At 38.4% G+C, this 21,659-nt stretch overlaps 1 protein-coding gene and 1 long non-coding RNA gene across 4 annotated transcripts; one reads left to right on the forward strand and one right to left on the reverse strand.

Moving 5' to 3' along the window:
* Nucleotides 1-1,196: 1,196 nt before the first annotated feature.
* cmtr1 (cap methyltransferase 1) lies at nucleotides 1,197-19,931 on the reverse strand. Of its 3 annotated transcripts, none has more exons than XM_041805460.1 (24): nucleotides 19,807-19,931; nucleotides 12,759-12,860; nucleotides 12,253-12,404; nucleotides 11,941-12,099; nucleotides 11,639-11,731; nucleotides 11,459-11,530; nucleotides 11,046-11,140; nucleotides 9,874-9,946; nucleotides 9,582-9,780; nucleotides 9,363-9,481; nucleotides 9,093-9,189; nucleotides 8,732-8,864; nucleotides 6,470-6,649; nucleotides 6,331-6,387; nucleotides 6,175-6,232; nucleotides 5,609-5,677; nucleotides 5,327-5,458; nucleotides 4,206-4,331; nucleotides 3,838-3,929; nucleotides 3,663-3,731; nucleotides 2,982-3,029; nucleotides 2,762-2,874; nucleotides 2,489-2,597; nucleotides 1,197-2,348 (listed from the first exon to the last, which is right to left on the reverse strand). In XM_041805460.1, exons 2-24 carry the CDS (start codon nucleotides 12,853-12,855, stop codon nucleotides 2,213-2,215), a joined length of 2,478 nt encoding a protein of 825 aa, XP_041661394.1. In that variant the 5' UTR covers nucleotides 12,856-12,860; nucleotides 19,807-19,931; the 3' UTR covers nucleotides 1,197-2,212. The 3 variants fall into 3 exon arrangements, with proteins under 3 accessions (XP_041661394.1, XP_041661392.1, XP_041661393.1); XM_041805458.1 differs by lacking the exon at nucleotides 19,807-19,931 and adding an exon at nucleotides 14,650-14,835; XM_041805459.1 differs by lacking the exon at nucleotides 19,807-19,931 and adding an exon at nucleotides 14,422-14,636.
* LOC121521454 lies at nucleotides 16,969-20,622 on the forward strand. Its single transcript, XR_005992853.1, has 2 exons — nucleotides 16,969-17,243; nucleotides 19,865-20,622. It is a non-coding gene; the product is annotated as an uncharacterized LOC121521454 (long non-coding RNA).
* Nucleotides 20,623-21,659: the final 1,037 nt, after the last annotated feature.

The raw sequence follows: 21,659 nt of genomic DNA on the forward strand, positions 1-21,659 counted from the left end.
TGGGCCTTCCTCAAAATGTAAACACTATTCTTAAAACAGAATTAAAATGGGTTAAAGGGGACAAATTATTTAGACATGGCAGAAAATAGGCAGAAAGTGGCAAAAATGGTTAGAAGTGGCATAAACAGGCATAAAAAGTTGTGAAAATTTGTTATGAGTCACAAAAATGGGCAGGACACATTGTAATATGTGGTTTAAATTGGCAAAGTGGGCATTAAAGTGATAAAATGGGATTAATAGTGGCAACAAGAGGTGGAAAGTGGCAAGAATGTGTCAAAGGAGGCAAAAATGGGTAGCAAAAGTTTAAAATGGCTTTAGAGTGTAAAAAATATGCAGAAAATGTGAAAAAAGAATGAGTTTAAGAGGCAAAAAAATCTCCGTCCATGTCAAAAATGGGTTAACAGATGCAAAATGGAGGAAGAAAATTGGTAGAAAAAGCATTTGAAGGGGGTTAAACCAGTGGTAAAAATGGGATTAATACAGGCAAAAAATAGGTGCAAAATGGCAAAACCATGCAGAAAAAATGTGAAAATGGGTTACAGATGGCAAAATAGCTTCTAAGCAGCAATAAAGGGCATAACAAATAGTGAAATGCTGTTAAGATTGGCAAAAATGGGTACAAAAGTGGTGAAAAGGGGTCAATAGTGGCGAAATGGGTAAAAGCATAAAAAACAGGCAGAAAAAATGGGTGAAAGAGGTTAAATAAGTGGCAAAAATTGGTCAAAAATGGCCAAAAACAGACAGAAAATGTGACAAAAATGCACACAAAGCGGCAAAAATGGGTTTGAAGAGCACAAAATTGATAAAACTTGGCAAGCAAAAGTGGCAAAAATAGGCAGAGAACATTGTCAAAAGGGGTTAAAAAGTTTTTAAGATAGTTTAACTATCGTGTTAAGGTATTTGGGTTTAATCTTCTCTAAAGTTGTGAGCAACACTGAAAAGGCACCTTGGCTCTGACATTCATTCGGATTGTGGCACTATTTAATAATCTGCATCTCAGATTTCCATAGTTAACATTTTTACATGGAGCAAAATCAGAAATACATTTTATTTCATTAAATTATTAAGAGTTTTGGTCATACAGAAAACCTGGGGTAGATGGTAAACTCTTCTGAGTAATAATTATCTGTATCAGGTTGTGCACATTGTAGATGCTTTTTCAGGTTATAAAACCACTCAGACTTCACTGTAAAAAGTCCTTTTTGGAAGATCATGTCCCATTTATTGACCTTATCTTAATTATTTACACCACAGGAATTGAAACTTAACATTACAACAAAAAACCAAACTGATTTTCAGTGTTTAAGAAACACACAGCTCAGGTGATAGGAGGCACAAACACAGAGTTGTTGAAGTAGAAACAACCTAAAAAACCAAACAGGAAACATTTCAAATCTTTAACACACACATATGTTGTGATGGCTTGTTTTATGAATGGAAATCTGCTACATGTGTAACTGTCTTGAATGTTGAAGTTATGGAGAGGAAGAGCTCTACAGCTGGTTAACATGTTTGTTGTATTTAGACTTCACATACAGGTTTGGACACAGGCAGTGTGTATGTATAAAGCTTCTCTTAGCAGATCCTCTATGACGATGAAGAGAGGAGAGACTGTGTGTTTACAGATATGGATGCATAGTTTTACATGCTGCTTTAGCACGATAAAAAACGCGGGAGCATCTTGTCTTTTCACGTAAGACATTCAAACACAAAGGCCTAGATTGAAGGAGCCATAAAAATGTAATCTAAAGGGACATGCAATCCAAAGCAGAGAGCGCAGCAGCTTTTGTCTCCACAATGTCCTGTGAGTTGTATTTACAGAGAAAAAAGCAGTGAAAAAGGCAGAAAGACAGTTGCAAGTTGAAAGTCTGTTGTTTAAACAGAGTATAAATGTCCATGCTACAAACAGCAGCACCAGAGGTCCAAGTTCAACCTGATTAAAACCTCTCTTATGGGCAGAATATGGAGGGAAAAGAGCAGCTTGAAAATCGTCACAAAGCACTGTATTAATTGATATTTAATCAGGTATGATTTCAGTTTGATTTATGTACCAGTAGATGTATTTTTTGAGCTTTACAGTCTTTATCAATCCCCGTCAAAATAAATATCAATTAGGCATTGTTAACCTTCTTCTAAGGCTCTTAATCCTCCATATGTTAGTGCATTCTGAGTTCAGGTTGTTTCTGCTGAAGCCTTAGGCTCTGTGAGTGCTTTATGGTTGGTAGTTCTGGTGGACAAAGGACAAAACATCATCTTTGGATAGTTTCTCAGGATCCATTCTTGTTTGAGAATCGTGGACTATGACCCCGTCCACCCAGGCCCAGAAGAGACGCTCCGAGTGGCAAACACTGAAGATGAAGACAAAGAGACTACTTAAGATCATGTACACTGAACATTTCTCCTTTGAAAAACCAACAATTTATGAAACAATCTGCCAGACTTAGCTATAAACTGACAGATTAATATAGACAGAGAAGTCTGAACGTACTGGAAGGGGGCAGCTGAGTTTGGTGGCATTTCATATGTTGACTGTTTGGTGGTCTTATTGAAGAAGAACTTCATCTTGGAGTTTTTACTGTATGCCATGGTCCATGGCTCTGAGGGATAAAAGAAGCGACACATTCACAGAGGTTTTAAGGAAATCATTTAAAAAGTCCATTATTATAGACATGCTAAAAGTGTATTTCACACAGGTTTGTTTGGGTCTTTGCAAACAAAACAAAGCTGCAGAAGTGCCCTTTATTTCCCCACATGTTCATACCATTGACAGTTTTGATGATGTAAAGTCCTGTGGGGAGGAAGTGGCGGTCGTCTCTGCCAGTGTAGGACAGGCGTGGGACTCCTCCTGAACTCTTTGTCACCTTCATCTCTAGTCTGGACAAAGGGGAAAAAGAAATAGGATAAATCATGAACAATAATTTTAACTGTTGCCCGATATAGATATTGATCATGTTTTCTAGTGATTAACTGTCCTCTCAAACCTGACAAAGATTTTCTCCATTTCCTCCAGTCTGTACACCTCTTTCACCCTGTCAAGGAAAAAGACATCACACATTACGAGTGGGGTTTAAAACCCCTTTTAAACCTTTGAAAACAATCTCCTATAGTCTAAATGAACTACTGTGACATTTTGTGGGTGGGTAAATACTCTAGATACTCAAATATATGTGCTAAAACTCAGAAAAGGTGGCTTTTTCATTTCCATTAAGACCAGCATTAAGATGTATGTAAATAATACTCCAGTTGCTTGTTCAAATTTTTATCCTTACAAACTTGGACCAAATATTTAAAAATATTGTATAATTACATATAACTTCCTCCTCATAAAAAATGCTTTATCTATACATTTATCCATCTTTATCATTGTCAAGTTTAACCATCACACCAGTGGAAGTTGCATTGTGCTCTATTTTGATAACCAACTAGCTGGGATGCCAAAATCTGGCCTTGTATGAGCATGTCTTAAACTTGCTTTCATTGACCCATTACTTGTCAGTAGTCCAGTTACCTTCCAACTAAAATTTCCAAACATTTTCTCCAAAAAAAGACTTCATGGTATATGCAGCTGGTTTTCCAACTTGGCAGTGTTTTTGGTCATTTAAGTCTGCAATCAAAATGACAACACATCATTCAGAAGTGGTGATTGAATGTTAAACAAACACCTGATAGGGTTCATGTCTGGTCTGCTGGGTTTGGCCACAGCCTTCACAAACTTCTCAGCCATCTGGATCCTTGACAATAGCAGACATTATTTAGTAAGCAATGGAAAACTAGTATAAAAATAGCATAGTAACAGGGCATATACAAACATAAAAGAATTAATAAAAAAGGCCGTACCTTTGGTTGAAGTGTTTATCTCTGACATCAGTGCCATTCAGTATCAAAACATCCATCACATGAACTGCGTTGATTCTCCGCTGAGCTTTGCCCTGAGGACAAACCACACTGTATTCACACATGTGAAAACACTACTATGAACAATTAGCAGTCTTGTTTGGGAATAAATGGGTTGAGAGAGTTTAATGGCACTTTAAATCTACAAATAACACAGAGTTTTATAACCGTTGGAATCCAGACCCTGCTTTATCATGTAATCATGACAAAAGGAAAGAAATTACTCTTTCAGCTCTGACAGAAAATGAGCCAAGTCCAAACAGATTGGGAAACTGGCTTCCATATTTCATGTGTTCAGCTGTTCCTCTCACCTCGCCCTTCAGCTCTTGGACGATCTCCACACTTAGAAGTGTATCTCTTGGCAGCTCCAGCTTAAAGTTTTCCAGTTTCTTCCAGCGCAAAGGCATCTTCCCATCCCATGTGTAGATCTGAGACTTCTACGTGAGACAGTAGGAATTTATAGAAATCAGTTAAAAGATTAAACCAGTTCATGGTATTGTTAAAAAAGTAATAATGAGCACAATCTATTGATACTGAATTTACTGATACTAAATTGGATGCTTAGTATCCAGTTAAGCTGTAATTGGATACTCTGTATCCAATTACAGCTTAATAATGCAAAGACAGAGACGCTGTTATCTGATATCAAATATATAAAATATCCCTAAAAGATAAATCAACCATTTGTTATCTCTCTGATTGATCTGCTACCCACCATCAAAGACCCCCCCCGCGCCCCCCAAAACTCATAACAACTGCTGCATGGCTACTTTTGGTTGGACAAACCTACGAGTGGGTTAAGTTTTTTTTAGTGGGTAGTGGTGAAATTGTGACCTTCATTTGGTTCCCTCAATTTTCATAAAAAGTTTCTTGTAATGTCAGCAAGAGTAACCCAAGATATTCACATCATACTACCTAAGTATTTTACTTCCTGTTTCCTGAGATAATGATTAATATGCACCTTCTTTGGTTTGGACTCTGTAGGTGACCACACTGGCAATTTCAACCCATCAACAAACATAACAAACAGCCTGTGCTCCAAGGTAAGCATAAAACATTCTTAAGACTAACAATATTTGATCTTCTGCCAATGTAGAGAAGATTTAACTGTAGTTAATAGCAAACTTACAAATGTTAGATTGCTGGTAAAGTTAGCATAATGTCACATTAATGCTGGTCTGTTGATTTGCAAAGGGAGAATGAGTCATGTAAGTCAACATCACCAGCTCCAGAAATTTGTTATATTTTTTAACAATATGAATGTTTCTATAGATTTAGAGTACTCCAGTGATGGTAAAGGAGGGCAGGACTTGACAAAGGGTCAGTTATTCTTTCTTGATGCAAGTAAACATTATGTAAGAAGTGTTAAAGCTATACAACAGTGCAGAGCAACAAGTTCCAGATCCACATTTTGATGTCTCTTAACACCTACCCCAAGTGCAAGGAGGAAAATCTGTTCTCCCCCTCCCACAATGCACCTGTGGTCCAAAATATGACGTAACTTCTCGAGCGTGCTGGAGTTGAGAGGAGTGAGTTTACACTGGAACAACTCCACATCTGGATTCTGAGATGCAGAAACGGCAGATGGCAAGACAGATGCATACACAGTTAAAAACTTAGTTTTTCACTACTAGCATGACCAGTATTTATTAAAATAACTTATACATAGATTTTCATATATATTTGTTCTTCAACAACACTCACAACATCTGACCTTAAGCAGCTCATAGAATTTAGACTTTGCATCTGAGGTGGCTGGAGTGACTCTGGCTTTGTCTGGGACCTGAAAATCAAATAAAAGAAGTTATATGAGGTATAACATAAATTATTTGCTCCATTTAACTTTCCCCATTATTTCCATTTGTTATCTTTTAATCAGACATTATAGTCGTGGTCAAAATCAAACACAATGGATATTATTTTCATTACCAAGGCAAAAAATGAAGATCTAAGCTAATAAAATTGAAATATTTATTGTTTTATTACCAAAAATTAAGTGAAAACTTCTGCTCACTGCCTAATTTGCACAAATACATTGGCAACATTTAGCATCAAAATGTTACCAATGTTTCTGTGCATTTGAAACAGTGCTCTCCCTGTTTTTTACATGTCAGATGTTGGTAAAAATATCAATGATGATCTGTATTTTTCCAAAGTTATGATACTTTTCAATGCCATCAGTCATTAAAATAACTGATTATAGAACTCTAAAACAATCTGTATTATAGAGAACAGCAAATCTGACCACTTCATTAAATGTATCACAGTTTGCCCACTCACCCCCCAAAGTTTGAGACACTCTTTTCTTATATCTGCTTGTTTCGGCTCAGAGAGTGTCCTAGAGAAACAGAATCAGTCATTCTTGTATTTCAAAAAAACATGTCGCTTCTGCAGCAGATAAATGCATGTCAGCCGAGTATGAGATCAGTCACTCACGGGTCTACAACAAAGGCGTGTATCTTAGCCAATGCCTTGATCTGGACCGCACAGAGGCTGTAGAGAGAGTTCAAACATTTCTCAGTCGTTCAGTCTAAGACAGTGCAGAAAGGTTGTTTTGAATGTTGAATGTCTCTACCTCTCATTGGAGTTGACCATAAACTGGTAGAAGTCTGTGTCGTCTTTAATAATGTTAAGTGGAACCACATCGGTGATGTCGCTGTCTGTGTTCTTCAGCTGGTTCAGTTTTAGGTTGACTCTGAACATGTACTCTCTGACGGCATCCGAGCCAGGCTTTAGGCCACGGCACACGATGTACCTGTGGGGAGAGATTAACAGAAAAAAATAATATTCTGCACAAATTCTCTCTTAATGAACACATAATCCAGCAACAGATAACAGAATGTCCTGACTCCTTATATTTTGACATTGCTGGTGACTTTTCTGCAGTTTGAGTGAAGTTTGTGATTAAAAAATATTACACATTTTAAATTCTAGATGTATTTCCATCCATAAAAAATGTTCTGCCAATTTATAAAAGCTTTTTCTAGGCAGATGAAAATCCGCCATTCATTGCTGCAATAAAAAAATTTGAAACATATTTGGCAGACATTTTTTGTATTTGATTTATAACATTTTGTCTGCACAGCTGCATTGTGTGAAAAATATGCTCCTTGAGGCTAAATCCACCTCAAGAATGTACTTGAGGGAATTTAACATGGAATATAATGAGAAATTAGGGCTCATGCTTTATTAAGTTCCTGTAATATTGTTGCAGTGTTTTTCTCTTCACAATATTATTCTTTTTCTGCTTTATGTCTAATTAGCACTTAATGTAGATAAAAGAGTGGATTTGCTAGCCAAGGTTGCAGTTTCTGTATCCTCTACACCACTATTTCTTTTTAATTAGTTCCATACTTTTGGACAAAAAGTATAAAAAGAAAAAAAAACAGAAAAATTTGCCCTGCAGAAGCTATAAAAAATAAACAGATCTTCTTTCTAACAGAGAAAATTTATGGACACTTCACAACCACAGACTTTGAGGAGCGTTCTCAACAAGTGTGTCAGTGTTTTGCACTGCTCCAATGGGAAGTCACCACGTGTGTGAAGGCTCCTGTTTGGACTTCTCAACAGAAAATTGCACTCTTTCATAAGTTTGCATTTCTGCAGAATTTGCCGTGGACTTAATTTAGAAAAATTAATAAGATAAGATCATCACAAACATTAGAAACGTTTTGATGCGCTTCTCACTCCATGAATACCTGCCAAACTAAAAAAAACTGTATTGCCCTTATATTGATGTGATTTCAGAAGGGTTATGAGTTGTGATGGCAGATGAGGCTTTCTTGAAGCACTGAAGCTTTCCATTGAATTGGTTCACTATGGACAAGCTTCATTTGCTCTACTAAGCCACCCAGTGGACAAAAACTGTAAAACAGGTGATTATAATGACACCATAGCTTTGGTGTGTGGAGCTTTGGATTGAATAAACGAAGGAGGTTTGTGATGCCAATGCATAAATCATTAACTTATTAATATGGTGTCTGTCCTTATATACAGTATGTATAGTATAACGGCGGGCTCAAAAGGGAAAGTAGAGACAAACTGAGAAGAGGGTTGTGGCGTGAATGTGCTTGTGTTATTTTGTAAATTTTGAATCGCACGCCACACCCCCGAACCAGCTCCTGAATCAGTCGTGGGTACAGCCAGCTCGCAAGGCTTTGAACATCACCACACTACATCATCAACACAAGCCTCGATACGCGCTTCACAAAAATCCTCCTGGATTTCTCTACACACGCTTCGATGCCTCAATACAGAAGGACACATCACCAATTATGAGATTATTTTGATTCTTGGTGTGGGCATAGCTAATGATCTTCATATTCAGAATAATTCTTGGTTACATATAAAGCATTTTGAAGGCAACCAAAGTTGCACGCATTAAGGACATCATCATCCAGTCCCCTCGCTAAATCGAAACAAAAGTAGGCTATATTGAAGCAATATTCAATAGTGTTTGGGAAAAATAAACTTTAATCAAAGCAAGCTTGGACACGATGGGAAAATGTTGGTACAGTTCTTTTGAGGTTATTTATAGCACATTTGGAGAGATGCTTGAGTATTGCATAAAAAGTGTTTTTTTTCTGACTTTTGACAGTATGCTGAAATACATAAACACCGTGATGAAAGAAAAACATATAGCTCACAAGGTGGGCTAATCTTGTTTCCAGGTGACTTGTGACATCCTGATAGTGTGTCCTACTACTCTGTTTTTGATTTCATACAAACCCTCATGGATTTGTGCACTGCACATCTGACACTATTAACGTCCATGAGGTTCAGTGTTTAGGCATTAGGGTGGAGGTTAGGGTTGCATCAAAAACATACATAATCTCACCTTTCAGAGTTGGCAGGCCTGCTTGTGACAGGTTTGAACAGGGTGACCCTCTCAAAGCAGAGGTAGAGCAGGTACACCAACCCCACACTGAAGGGAGTGAAGAGATCAAATGTCTTACAGACAAAGTGACCACCTAGAGGAGACAAAAAGAGCCACAGTTATACTTAATCTGAACCCTGAATAAATTCTAACTACCATAACCTCATTGTGATAAAAGTAAATAAAGACTACAGAGTAAGGTGTCCTTGGTTTGATGAGATTTTGACAGAAACCGGAAACATTAGGGACTGTCTGAAGGAGTCAATGGTGTACAGTATACGGATTAGGTGACTCATCCAATCATGCCCGTGTCCATGCATACCTGTCCTGAGTGTAGAGAGGGCAGTGAGGAACTGACAGAGCAGCAGCTGTTTGCTCAGGATCTCTTGAATGTTTTCCTGTCCTTCCACAGAGAAACCCTGCAGAGAGAGAGAGAGAGAGAGAGAGAGAGTGGTCAAAACATCACAAAGATTAAAATCTAACAAACTATGAAGAGAAGGAATTAGGATCTTTTGGCTAATATGTAAATGTAATCATTTGTGGCTACTAAATGTAGTGGCTACAAATTAAAAAAAACACTGAAGAATCTAACCCCATCTGCCATAAGGAAATGCAGCCCTCTTTTCTCTGTACTCTCCAGGACAAAGTTCCTGAAGGCGGTAATGTTTTCTGGCCGAGTGATGTCTCCGTCTCCGTCCACACCTCCCTCCCCTGGGAAACACAGAGGTCAAGCTTTCACTGCATCATTCATCACCTAACACATAACCTCTGTCCTCCTCCTGAACGTGAAGTACAGAATTTGTATGCATACCATAATAAGGCTCGAACAGCTCGCTTGGTGCTGCATAAAAATCCTCCAGTTTGAAGTCACAGGGTCCTTTGAGTGTCATGCCAAAGCCCTTAGCGTGCCAGCGTCTCTTCCACAGGACATACTCTGAAAAGCCTCCAGGCCCCGCACAGACGTCACCGAAGTACAGAAGCTCGCCCTCGCGGTCTTTTGTCAGAGGTTTCTGCACGACAAACACAGTTTTTTTTTCACCATCTGTTCGTATGGGCCTGAGTAGCAGCGCTTTATACGTCATTAGTAACTCTAACCAGCTCACCCCCTGTGAATCCTTCGGGTTTGTGAACATGTAGTCGAAGCAGTGGTCGAGGTTCGCCATTTTCATAGCTGCTCTAAACACAAGTAGAAAGTAGTACAACTTGTCATTGCATATAAGGGTACAGCAGGGAAATGTCATTATTAATTAAAAAAAGCTACTCCTATGTTTCTATGTTTTTCAGATGAGAATATCACCTCCAGCAGTCTTTAAAGCCAGAGAAATTCTTAATTTTTAGTTATATATATATAATAGTTATTAAGGAGTGTTTCTTGTCACAGCAACCACCATAAGAGAAGGAGAGACAAGATACACTTGTTCAATGTTGCCAGGTAAATGCTGCACGATACATCAAAGACTGCTACATGATAAAACTTGAACTGATACTGAAAGCTCTATTGCTGTATCTTACTCATGGTTTGTTCTTTACTGTAACTTCACACAAACCCTGGAAAACAGCCCCATAGTGTTATCCCTTCTCCACCAAACTTCACTGTTGGCACAATGCAGTCAGGTAAGTAACGTTCTCCCAGCATATGCCAAACCCAGATTCCCCTATCTGACTGCTAAAAAGAGAAGCATGATGCAGCACTAAACAGAACCTGTTCCCACTGCTCCACAGTCAAACGCCGGTGTGCTTTACACCACTCTATGTGAAACTTGGCATTGGATTTGGTGATGTAAGGCTTGCATGCAGCTGCTCAGCCATGGAAACCCATTCCATGAAGATCTGCCGCATAGTTTTGTGCTTAAATTAATATCTGTTGGAGTTCAGAACTCTTCGACTATGGAATCAGCAGTGTTGACAGCTTTAATGCACCGTAAGTCTTAGCAGTCATCGACCCTACTCTGTGATTTTACATGGTCCTCAGCTTCGTGGCTGAGTTGCTGTTGTTCCTATTTGCTTCCACTTTCTAATAATACCACTTATAGTTGACTGTGGAACTGTATGGAACTGGATCATGGCTAGGTGCTTGATTTTATACACCTGGCAACTGACTGAAACACTTGATTTCAAAGGTTAACTGGTGTGGCCAAATACTTTTGTCCATGAAGTGTATCTATAAAGATACTCATCAGAAACAGACACTACCATGTGTTTTAAATTTGCCAAAATTCAAAAGAATAGTAAGTTATATTTTTTGTTTTCAATGTGCAAAAATCCAAAGACCGACCTGTTGAGGAAGATTCCTCCTCTGATCGTCTCATAGGGGTTTGAACGTGTCCTCGCTCTCCTCATCTCCTCACTCTCCAAGGTGTCAAACACTGTCTGAAAACCATACAGGCACAAAAATTACACAACTCAACAAAATGACATTTTAATGGTCTAGGTTAGTGCCAAAGTCAGCTTTACACACAGAAAACTCCAATGGTATCCTTTTGAACCACAACAGTGTACAAGCGGGGATCCTAAAATCTAAATAAATTAGTTTATTCACAAGGAAGATCCCAAAATAATTAATTAATACATTTAGTAAGCAAAAACACTAAGAAATCACAACCCCATCTTTCTGGCTTAAAATTAATAATTTTCCGCTTCTGTCTTCTAAACAAAAGGGATCAATATGAAACTTGAGTCATGACTCACCTTGCACCTCAGAAGAGTGTGCAGGAGGTCTTCAGCGCAAAACTCGGTCTCATCCTCGATCTTGAGTTTTCTCTGCAAGCAAAACAAAAGCAACGCTTTGATTATATTTTTTAAAGGAGGTAGAAGTGAACACCTGAGTGATTATTATGTAATATTTTGCCGTGTCTGAAGAGTATTTACCCTTCCCTGAATCATCCAGTCCCTCAGCTCCTCTGCATCTGGAGTCTCTGTGGTGCATTCTGGGAACCATTCCACCTTCTCTATAGCACTGGCCTGAACAGACAAAAAGAAAGCAGAAGAAAGCTAATGAAACTGGAATCAACAAATCAACAGCTCATTACAATGGTTACAGATCAAAATTCTTCTCAGGGGGTAAAATTTGAGAAAATCATACCTGGAAGTTAAATGATAGAGATAACATTTTTTAAAAAGCACTGAAAACAAATTTATAGTATACTGCATTAAAATGTACTGCCGTGTACCTCTGGTTCATCGCGCCAGTCGATATTAAGCTCCCCTTGAAAACCTTGAAGTGTGAGACCGAGACCCCTTCTCCCTCGCTGTGTAGAGGCTTCCACAATCTCTTTGCGTCCTTGGCCAAACTTACCGAGACCTTCACCCTCACGGAAGCCCATCTTGGCCTAAACATGTAAGATTAGGAAGGGTTAAGTTGGGAAAAGGCAGTTGAAAACACTCAATCACCTGCAAATAAACGTCCATAGTCAAAATAAGAATACAACCAGTCCAAAATCAAACTGTTTAATGCACAGACAGGACAGTTTCCAGTACATTACCATGAGTTTCTGTGACACACTGTTGTACATTGAGAAATTGGAGGAGGTCTGCGAGCCACCCGTTTCTTGATCATCAAAAGATGATATGGAGGGCATGGAGAATCCTGCCCTGTGGTCATCCTGGTCACTAAAGGATTCATTTTGGCTAGAATCTAAACAGGACAAAACCAAAAACATAAAGGTACAATCCAGGCATGCATAAACAGGAGTAGGCAAATACATTTAACAAACACTTAATCATGTAATCACTTTTCAGTGTTATTCACTGTTGCTGATTTTAGTGTTCAAAATGAAAAAAATCCACAGACTTATGTTACTTTCTGGGCTTAAACTCACTTGACATAAATAAAAGTATATCTATTACTATCCTGAGGTATCCTATAAACAGGTTTCGAGTGCTCTGTAATTCTAGCAAGCGGTGCTTAATGTCAAAACAACATTTAAGATGTCAGATTCATCATCTAAAATCATAGCAGATGTTTTAAAGGGAAAAGTAATCACTTTACCTTGTCTGGATAACTGTGACTCCTCGTCGGAGCTGCTATCCTCACGGTGCCTCTTTATCCCATGATGTGACGCTGGAGCTTCAAGTCTTCTCTTCATTGCGACTAAAACAGAACAGAGGACAGTAAGAGTAAAGTTTTGTCTGATAGTTAAAGTTCATTAGCACACAGACAGGTACACCTGACTTTATTCTACATATTGTATGATCAAAAGAAAAAGAGAGAAAAAAGATGACAAAACCATACAGCAAGTATGACAATGAAGTTCTGAGAGGTTGAAAATTATTATTCTTTGTGGTGAGGATCTGTGGGCAGTTACACAATTTACTGACAATTGGATGGGCTGAAATTTAAAGTTTCTCAATTAAACACAGAGACGCTGGCCTTTTATGCTGGTTATTTCTAAAGTGATGTCAAACCTTTGTGTCTTTGGCAATAACATAATAATATATAATTCTTAAAAATTCTAGGCACACACTTCACATAGGCATAGACCTCTACTACATAAACATCTTTTTTAATGTCTGAAAGTAGAAATAGCAAGAAGTTTTTTTTCCAAGTGCTAAGAAACTGTATCTATGCAGGGTATAAAAAACCCTCTTGGGTGCACCGGAAAGTCTAGAAAAATGGAGGAGATGCCTGAGCACCAATTCAACTAGGCCAGAAAGCCACTTATGAGCATTCATGTCAGTCATGGACCAAAACATCTGCTGCTGTTTTATTCACCTTTCTGCACATATGAGCACTGGTCATCAGGCCACTCGTCTCAATAAAAGCGACTACTTTATCTCAGCCTGTGAACTTTGGTAGACTTTTAGCCCATTTGCACCGGTGTGAAAGCATCTCCTCATTTTATTAAGCGCACTGACCTACATATCACTGCTCTACATACATAAACCACATGTATGAAGCTTAGGGAAAAGGCAGACAATCAAGTATAAGTAAAAACTACAACAATGAATACTTTTAAAAATATTGTTCTTAACTCAGAAGAATTTACTTTAAATTGTAAAGAGAACTCAAGAGTTGTAGTAAAGCAGGGCCAATAACTTAAATGTATGGATGTTAGGAGCAGGGTTGTTGTGATGTAAGATTTTATAACTGCAGTATGATTTTAGTTAAACCAACACTTTTGGTGCCTGCTTGGATACTACAGCAACCAAAGAAGACGATCTGGACACCTATTACTGCAGAATTTCATGTTTTATTACCTAAATTTGCAGGCAAACCCCTGCATGCTGTCTAAACAGCACAAACACACTGGAAATGCTTCTCTTTTGATTGTGGCTGTTAGTAATATGTTAAAGGTTTGGTACCTTCTGATACTATCGGTGATTAAATTTAGGAAAAATACATCTATCATGTTCAAATATCTGGTACCATAAAATATCACGCAACTGAAAATGTAGGAAACTCCAAATAAGAGGGTGGAAAAACGACAACAAACACCTCACTCCACTATCTACAACACCTAAAAGAGGCCGTCTCTACGTTTGTTGACATTACACTAAAACTGTAGCATGTCAACATTACGTGCTACAAATTTATGTCTGAATTGTGTTACAAAATTATGTCTTATTCCCCGACATTGCCAAACACTTATAATAATCAAACACAAATGAGAACTGTCGATAAATACCACACAAACTTTCTGTAGACACTGTACCTCCGTGTTTATGTCGTTGTTAAAAGTCAGACATCAAAGTTTGTCAGAGTCAGCCCATACCACTCTCTGCAGTACACTTGAGCTCACAAACACAGTTAAAGCCTGCAAGCTTGGCTGGTTAGAGTCAGTGTGGTGTTTTCAGTGTTTTCTGTGAAACGAAACTGCGCAGCTGTCGTAGCTTTAGCTGTTAGCTCGCTAAATTAGCCAGCTAGTGTTTTTTTTTTTTACCAGCTCAGAGGAAAAACTTCACTCTTCTGTGGTGAGACAGCCGCGACAAAACGTTAATTCCACATATGTTTCGAGTTGTTTCGGTATTTTTTTTTTTTATTTACGTAAGAACTTATGGGATAAATACACTATTTGTTGAAATTCACATTAGCCCGCGTCCCGTTTCGACAGAATTCAGGGTCCTTCGTTTTCTGACGGCACGTAGTAATGACGCCTATGACGTGACGTATGGTCTGTCCACGCAAATGCCTGTGCGATTTTGTAGTTTCTCCATCCAATATATCATTATCACTGCATACATTTTATTGGTAATTATTGCTTGGATTATTTTGGTAAAAATGTTCTGTCATTGTTGTTCTTTTGTAGCCTATAAAAGTATAAAAGCAGTTATAGAAGGCGTGTGTTTATTTTTTTTGGTGTGTGTAGTTTAGTCTAAGTAACTAACTGCATTCAATAGAATTACTGTAATTGTGTAGTTTTTTTCTTTTTATTTCTTTTACTTTTTTGTACTTTTACTTTGACAATGTTCTGGAATTTCCCCTTGTGCAACCAATAAAGGATTATCTTATCTTATTTCATGAACTGAGAATAGTGTCTGCAATGCCTTAGGTTTATATTTTAATATTTTAATTTTTTTGGGGGGGGGGTCCTGCACACTGATAATTCCATGTAGCAAATTTGATTCCTACAAGGATTTGTAATTTATTACTGTTTGAATAATGCTTCAAGGGAATAAAAGAAAAAAAATATGGAAAAGCAGTAATTTCAAAATCCATCTATAGGCTATTGATGTTAACAATTCACTTTGTGTTGGCTACTTACACTTATTACCGACACAGGAACAGCAGGACGTCCTGAGCAGGCTTCAGGCAGTTTTGATTTCCCTTTTATCAAGGCAAGAATTAGCTACTACTAAATAACTTAAAACTTTAATTGCATTGTATTGTCTGGGTCTGAATATGTGATTAGATTGTTCTTTAATCAGTCTCGCATTGGGCTAATCTGTTCTTGGCATTTGAATAAACTGATCCTGAGCTATTTGTCAAAACAATCATTGGGCTTTTTCTAGTGGTGTTTTACAATGTTCAGAACTCAGTGTTTTCCTGTGAGAGACAAAGACTCTCAGACTGTGTGTACAATAAGAAAAGATGATTTTTTTTCCCTGGAGTGAATAAACTTTACCTTATTTCCAAAACAGAACTCTTAGGAATGTACAGTACATTCTCCAGGGTTACCTAATTTCACGCTAATGCTCTGCTTTTTATGATGAAACAAACCTGACAGTGCATCGCATGCCTTCATAGACAAGTCTGTGAAATCCTTCTTAGAGACTGTGTTAATACCCTGTTTTCGTGACTCAGGAGAAATGAGAGGAAGGATGTTAGCTCTATTTACCTGCAGTAACTCTTCAATAAATGTCATTATGTAAGGAAACTTATATTTATCTTGATTAAATGGGTTAATGGAAACATTGTTACAATGTTGTCTTAATTGTGCAGCACACACTATTTTTGTGCATGGTTATTCATTCTGCTTCAGCTCTTTAACAAGTAACATTTAGTTTGCTCAGGAGGTTTGATATAATTTCAATTTATTCTACAAAGGATTTTGACTTTACAGTAAACTCTTTGTACAATTAAGAGCTTTTCTTCTCTTATTAATTATTTTTTGGATATTTTTTTTTAACCTTTATTGAGATTGAACAGTGGAAAGAGTTGGAAGCTGGGCAGAGAAAGACTGGGGGATGACATGGGAGAGGAGCCAGAAGCCAGAATTGAATCCACCTGGCCCACTTCCAGGACAGAAGTCTCTGTACATGGGGGAAAAGGGCATAATCACTGGGATATCAGCATGTTTAAAATAATAACTCTTTGAAAAGGTTAGGAGTTATACCTGTTTAAATTGATCTGACAATAACAAAAAAAAAATCAGGTCCAGAACTTAGCAATCCTCTGTTTCTGCATTTAGTCATCAGTGCAATAGCCTAACAACAAGTGTAAGTTAGCATGTCAGTGTACTTAATTGTTAAAGTGGCTCTTGAAACCCCTCCAGACGTCATTATAGGTTATGTTATCTGTTGCTTGGCTTGTGTGTCTCTTCCCTTTGTAATTGGCATCCAGTGGACTTAGAGCATCTCCCACAGGTATACGTAACAGTCCACCAACTCCAGTCACTCTGCTAATCCTCTACTGACACAAATGCAGATACTCACTTAAAGACACAAGCACAGTCCAAGGCCATGTGACCAGCTGACGCAATGAAGCCTGGGCTTTATAAACCATCTTTAGGGACTGCCCTCTCTTAAGGGACATCATCATAGAGCAGGTGTGTGTCTGTGTTTCAGAGTGAAAGGGGCGAGGAGTGGAGTGTGTGTTTGCACACAGGGCAGAGCTGCTGCTACTTGGTTTGGTGGAGAAGACGGAGGCCAGAGAGACACAGAGAGCGAGGGGGGAGTTACAGACTAAAGTTGCCTGGTAGGCACTCCAGAGGGCTGAGCGTTTTTCATTTTGGTCTCAGCTGAGAGAGCTGAAAGGACAACAACAATGTTTTTTCGCATCCCACGGCTGACCCCTGGATATATCAGATACCTGCAGGTAGTACAATCATTATCTTCATACATTACATGCATCCGTTTAAATTCTTGGGGTAAAGCAAATGCTAATAAAGCATGCTTTTGAGATGTTAATGAAAATGTCTTACTCTTTACTGCTTATGTGAAAAGTTTGTGTTGTTCTAAACAGAGTTTTAGAGTCAAAATCAGATTTGTGGTCACTTGCCAAGCAGGTAGCACCAGCAAATACACTGTGCCTTTATGGTGCATAATAATGTAAAATAGTCATAGAATAATAAATATAAAGCAATCAATAGCTGAATTCCCTTTTTCAAGAAACAAATAAAGTCAAAAGTCTTTATTTTTATTATTGCCATCTATTCTGAAATACATAAATCAACCAGCATAATATTCTAGTCATGTTTCTTTTCTATATCTCCTGCTATATTGTGGATCATAGCAACTGCAGCACCTGAATTTCTTCCTACAGATTAAAGAAGTATCAATAAAGTACCATTCATGCTCTGAAAGCATGCATGCTTTACACTGACTCATCACCGTACACAAAGTGCCCATTTGTGTGTGACATGGCAGGATTTAGAGCAGAGGATTACAAGGGCCTGACTTTGAATGGATTTGAATAAGAGATTCCTAAGCTAACCAGGGTCAGGTAAATGCCCTCTAATTGGATCTTCAGAGAAAAAGCATGACAGCCATGATATTTCAGAGACTTGCAGCTGGATTTAAGAGCCTCCAGTGTGGCTCATGTGTGTTTTAAAAAAGGACAGTGTCAAGCCCAATTATCTTGGCCCCTGCTCATCAGATTTGGCACTGGATTATTCTGATAGGTTAATAACATAGGTCGTGGTGAGTTCCACAAATGACCCATTGTTTACTTTCTCTTACTGCCTGTGAAGATCATGTAACCCTTAACTATCAGCTTTAATGAGCTTCATTACAATGCAATCTCTTTGATAATCCAATAGAATTTCAAATTTATCTCATTATTTTCTTTATCTGTTCCTTAATCGGCTTTTTATTTGAGTTTATCTCATGCTCATAGGTTCACCAAATATCATAATGCATGATTTTCACTCAGCAGTGACTCAGATTATTCAGATTTCTATTTGGTCTCAGATAGTTGACTGCCCAAAATTTCATTTCTGATATTTCTGAGAAGACAGCAAGTCAAAGCACTAATCAACAATCAACAACAGTGTTGCTTTGTAGACAGTTATATTACCAATCAATATTTTTCCTCCAGTAATGTGTCAGTAATACATTTTGAAACTGGTTCCAAAGGTGCATCTATCATTGGCCTACATCCATATCTAGGTTACTGGCACCAGAATGAAACTTTTGTCCCGCCATCTTTAAACATTTCTGTAAGGGCTGGACAATCAATTGAGTTTCAATTTCAATCAAGAATTTGGCTTCCCATTATTCTAAAAACAAGATAACTGTGGTTATTTGATTAAAGCGCCACATGCTGTGTTTGTGCATGCCCTTGTGTTTTTATAGGTTTTGTCATGTGGTAAATGTTTCAGTTAGTTCTTATATTTTGACCAACAGGGTATTTTTTCTGTTTCTTCGTTGTTACCGTACATCTTTATTTTTCAAATTCTTATGGTTTTTCCACTTACTTATTTCCCTCAGTTGCTTGTTTTTCAAGGGATTAAGAGTGTCTAGGTTCAATAAATGCATTTGATACAGATGTTGTAAAATCAACAATTAACACACTAGCCACCTTGGCTGGCTGACTATCTGCGACACATCTTGTACTTTGTGATAATTTATGTTTTACTGGGCACAGCTGTTAGCACCAGTGGTTGTGAACACAGCCACAGTGCTAGATGCTGATTGCAATGAGGCTGTTTTGCACATAAAGGGATGAATTTTCCATCTGAATAATTGCAAAATGCTAGATTTGTACCCGCCTCACAGTAGACTACACCAAGGGTTCTAAAACTTTTCAGCCTGCAACCCCCAAAATAAAGGTGCCAGAGACTAATACACTGATTTTGGCATAAATCTCACCAATTTTAAATGATTTAAAAACATTTTGTTTTTTGGAAGGCTTCTGGCAACCCCCTCTCGGTGTCTCGCGACCCCCCATCCCATGCTGAGAACTAGTGGACGGGACCACAAACTTTGTGTGTCAATTTGCGTGATGCATTTCAAAGAGTCTAGTTCAAGTGAATTTTATCGTGCCATTGTCAACCTTAATGCCATTTCCCATGAGTAATCTGTGGCTAATGAAAATTTAGAGTTATTTTGGAAAACTAGCAGCCACAGCGGCTGTCGAGCAGGGTTTCATGCTAAGACCTGATCGCAAGAAAACGCCTGAATCTTACCTGTTATCACGGAGTAGGAAAAGATACATGGATACATGTCGGCTCTGGGCTTCCGTACTTTAGGGCCATAGACTTGCGTGGACTTTACAGAGGTATCTAAATCTGCACGACTTAGATATGCAGTTTTGTATTTATATCATCAATTTTTGCAATAATAACTGAAGCAGAGTTAAAAGCGTGACTGTTGGGTGTTCGGCGTTTACCTATAGTCGTCACTTCTATGGAGCAGAGTCACGAGATAATGTTACTTACACTTCAGGTTTGTGGTTGATGTATTGTGGAGGTGACCATTGCTCTCTTTCTCTTTCAGACCCAGGCGGCCCAGACCGTCCTGCAGAGTCGGGAAGCCCCCGTGATGCCTCGCATGGCCATGCTGATGGGGGTCATGGGGATCGGCGTGTCAGGATACAGCTCGCGCCAACTCACGCTGCACTACAAGCCCGCGAGCCACCTCCTCCGATGAAAGGACAAGAGGATATGCAAACATACACCCATGGACACACAGTCACAGCATCTTTTACTTTAAGTTGAAGTTTTAACGTTTGGAAAATGTGTTCAACTTTATCGGTAATTCACTCGTAGTGGCTATCTGGTTTGGAAGTCGGTCTTTGTAGGAAACGAGCCTCAAAACTGCTTAAAAATGTCAACTTTACTAACTTTCATAAAGAAAAAGAAGAAAGATGTGTTCATCATCAAGCTTTAGAGTTGCAGGGAGGGGTTTTTTGTCCATGTGACAAAGCTAGACTTGCATGTTGAGATATAAGCTAGGCTGCTAGGGTGCTTGGTTAATGGGGAGGGTGGTAGTTTAGTGATACTATCATGGGTTTGGTAAAAACATTTTTTAATTTAATCCCCTGAATTTCTTGACAAAAAGTTTGTCTGTTTTGTCAAAAAAATATCTAAAATGAAAGAAGTGAATCTCCCAAGGTTCTTTGTTTCTGATTTTGTTTTTCTCTGTGCATCCCTGTTTATACTCCCCTCTCTCTGTGGTTTAAGTTCAGTGTTGTCCTTGATTTTGTGGTGATTTGAGTTTGAGGAAAAAAAATACATTCACATTGTACAAAACTACCTCTGTTGTGAAGCTCAGTGCAGTATTTTCTTGATATGTCATGCAGTGGAACAAAAAGGCAGCTTTAGATATTTGTGTTGAACTTGGTTGACACGAAACTTTTAACACAATCCTCCCCCATGTCCCGTGCCTTATCATGGGAAGCAAATGACCATTTTCAGAAATACCAGTGGTCTTTAATGACAGCTCTAATTTAACTACAGCTTGAGCTGAACCCCAATTAAGTCTCTTAAAATCCCTGGTATTTTAATCACCATTACTTCTCCTCTGGCATTTTGGCAACTTCCATGATGTAACAGAGCACAGAGCCAGCGCTGTGACGTCTTGGCCTGTTTGCTCTTCTTAGATGTCCAGAGATATAGCATCAGAAGCAGCTTCAACTCAGTGAATCAAGGCATTTATATTTTAATAACTGATTCCTGAGTTGATATAGTGAGTTCAGACATTTCTGACACCTCTCTCATTTCAAAATACCAGAGGATCAAGCAAGAATTACTCCTAACTCCTGAAAATGCACAGAGAAATACTCAAACAGAAGCATAAGAATTATCTGACCTTTAATGTGTGACCAATGCTACTTTGCACTTTTAATGTATATACATATATTGTACATAACGATGTATATACCAACTTCAATGCTGAATGAGATTAGTAGAAAACAACACTGGGTGTGACCAGCTTTTGTTGTGAGCTGGACGGGGTGAGATCTAGCTGGATTGACATGTAGTGATGCTGTGATGTTGTCAGGAAGAGGGACCAGGTCAGCCAACCTGGACACCACCCGAACAGATATGTGAATCTACCCGGATCTCGCCTGGTTGCACACCACTGTGAAATATGATGTATGAATGACCTCAGCGGTCTCTTAACCTAGCTAGATTGTTTTTGTGTGAGCACATTGATTTGATATGAAAAATATGGCTTTTACAGCATGTGAATGTATCACCGACAAAGAATGAAAATTAGATGTTAAACTTAAATTGTGTATTCTGTTGTGGTTTAACAAAAGGCAGGCTCGTGTGAACTTATAGGAAAA

Source organism: Cheilinus undulatus, linkage group 14, assembly GCF_018320785.1.
Source record: "Cheilinus undulatus linkage group 14, ASM1832078v1, whole genome shotgun sequence".
Taxonomy (NCBI): domain Eukaryota; kingdom Metazoa; phylum Chordata; class Actinopteri; order Labriformes; family Labridae; genus Cheilinus; species Cheilinus undulatus.

Coding starts and splice junctions, on each gene's coding strand:
- cmtr1 (XM_041805460.1), bottom strand. CDS start 12,855: ATGAAGAGAAGACTTGAAGCTCCAGCGTCACATCATGGGATAAAGAGG. Junction 9,947..11,045: donor GGAGGAATCTTCCTCAACAG/GTCGGTCTTTGG, acceptor ACTTGTGTTTAG/AGCAGCTATGAAAATGGCGA. Junction 9,482..9,581: donor GCTGTTCGAGCCTTATTATG/GTATGCATACAA, acceptor TGTGTTTCCCAG/GGGAGGGAGGTGTGGACGGA.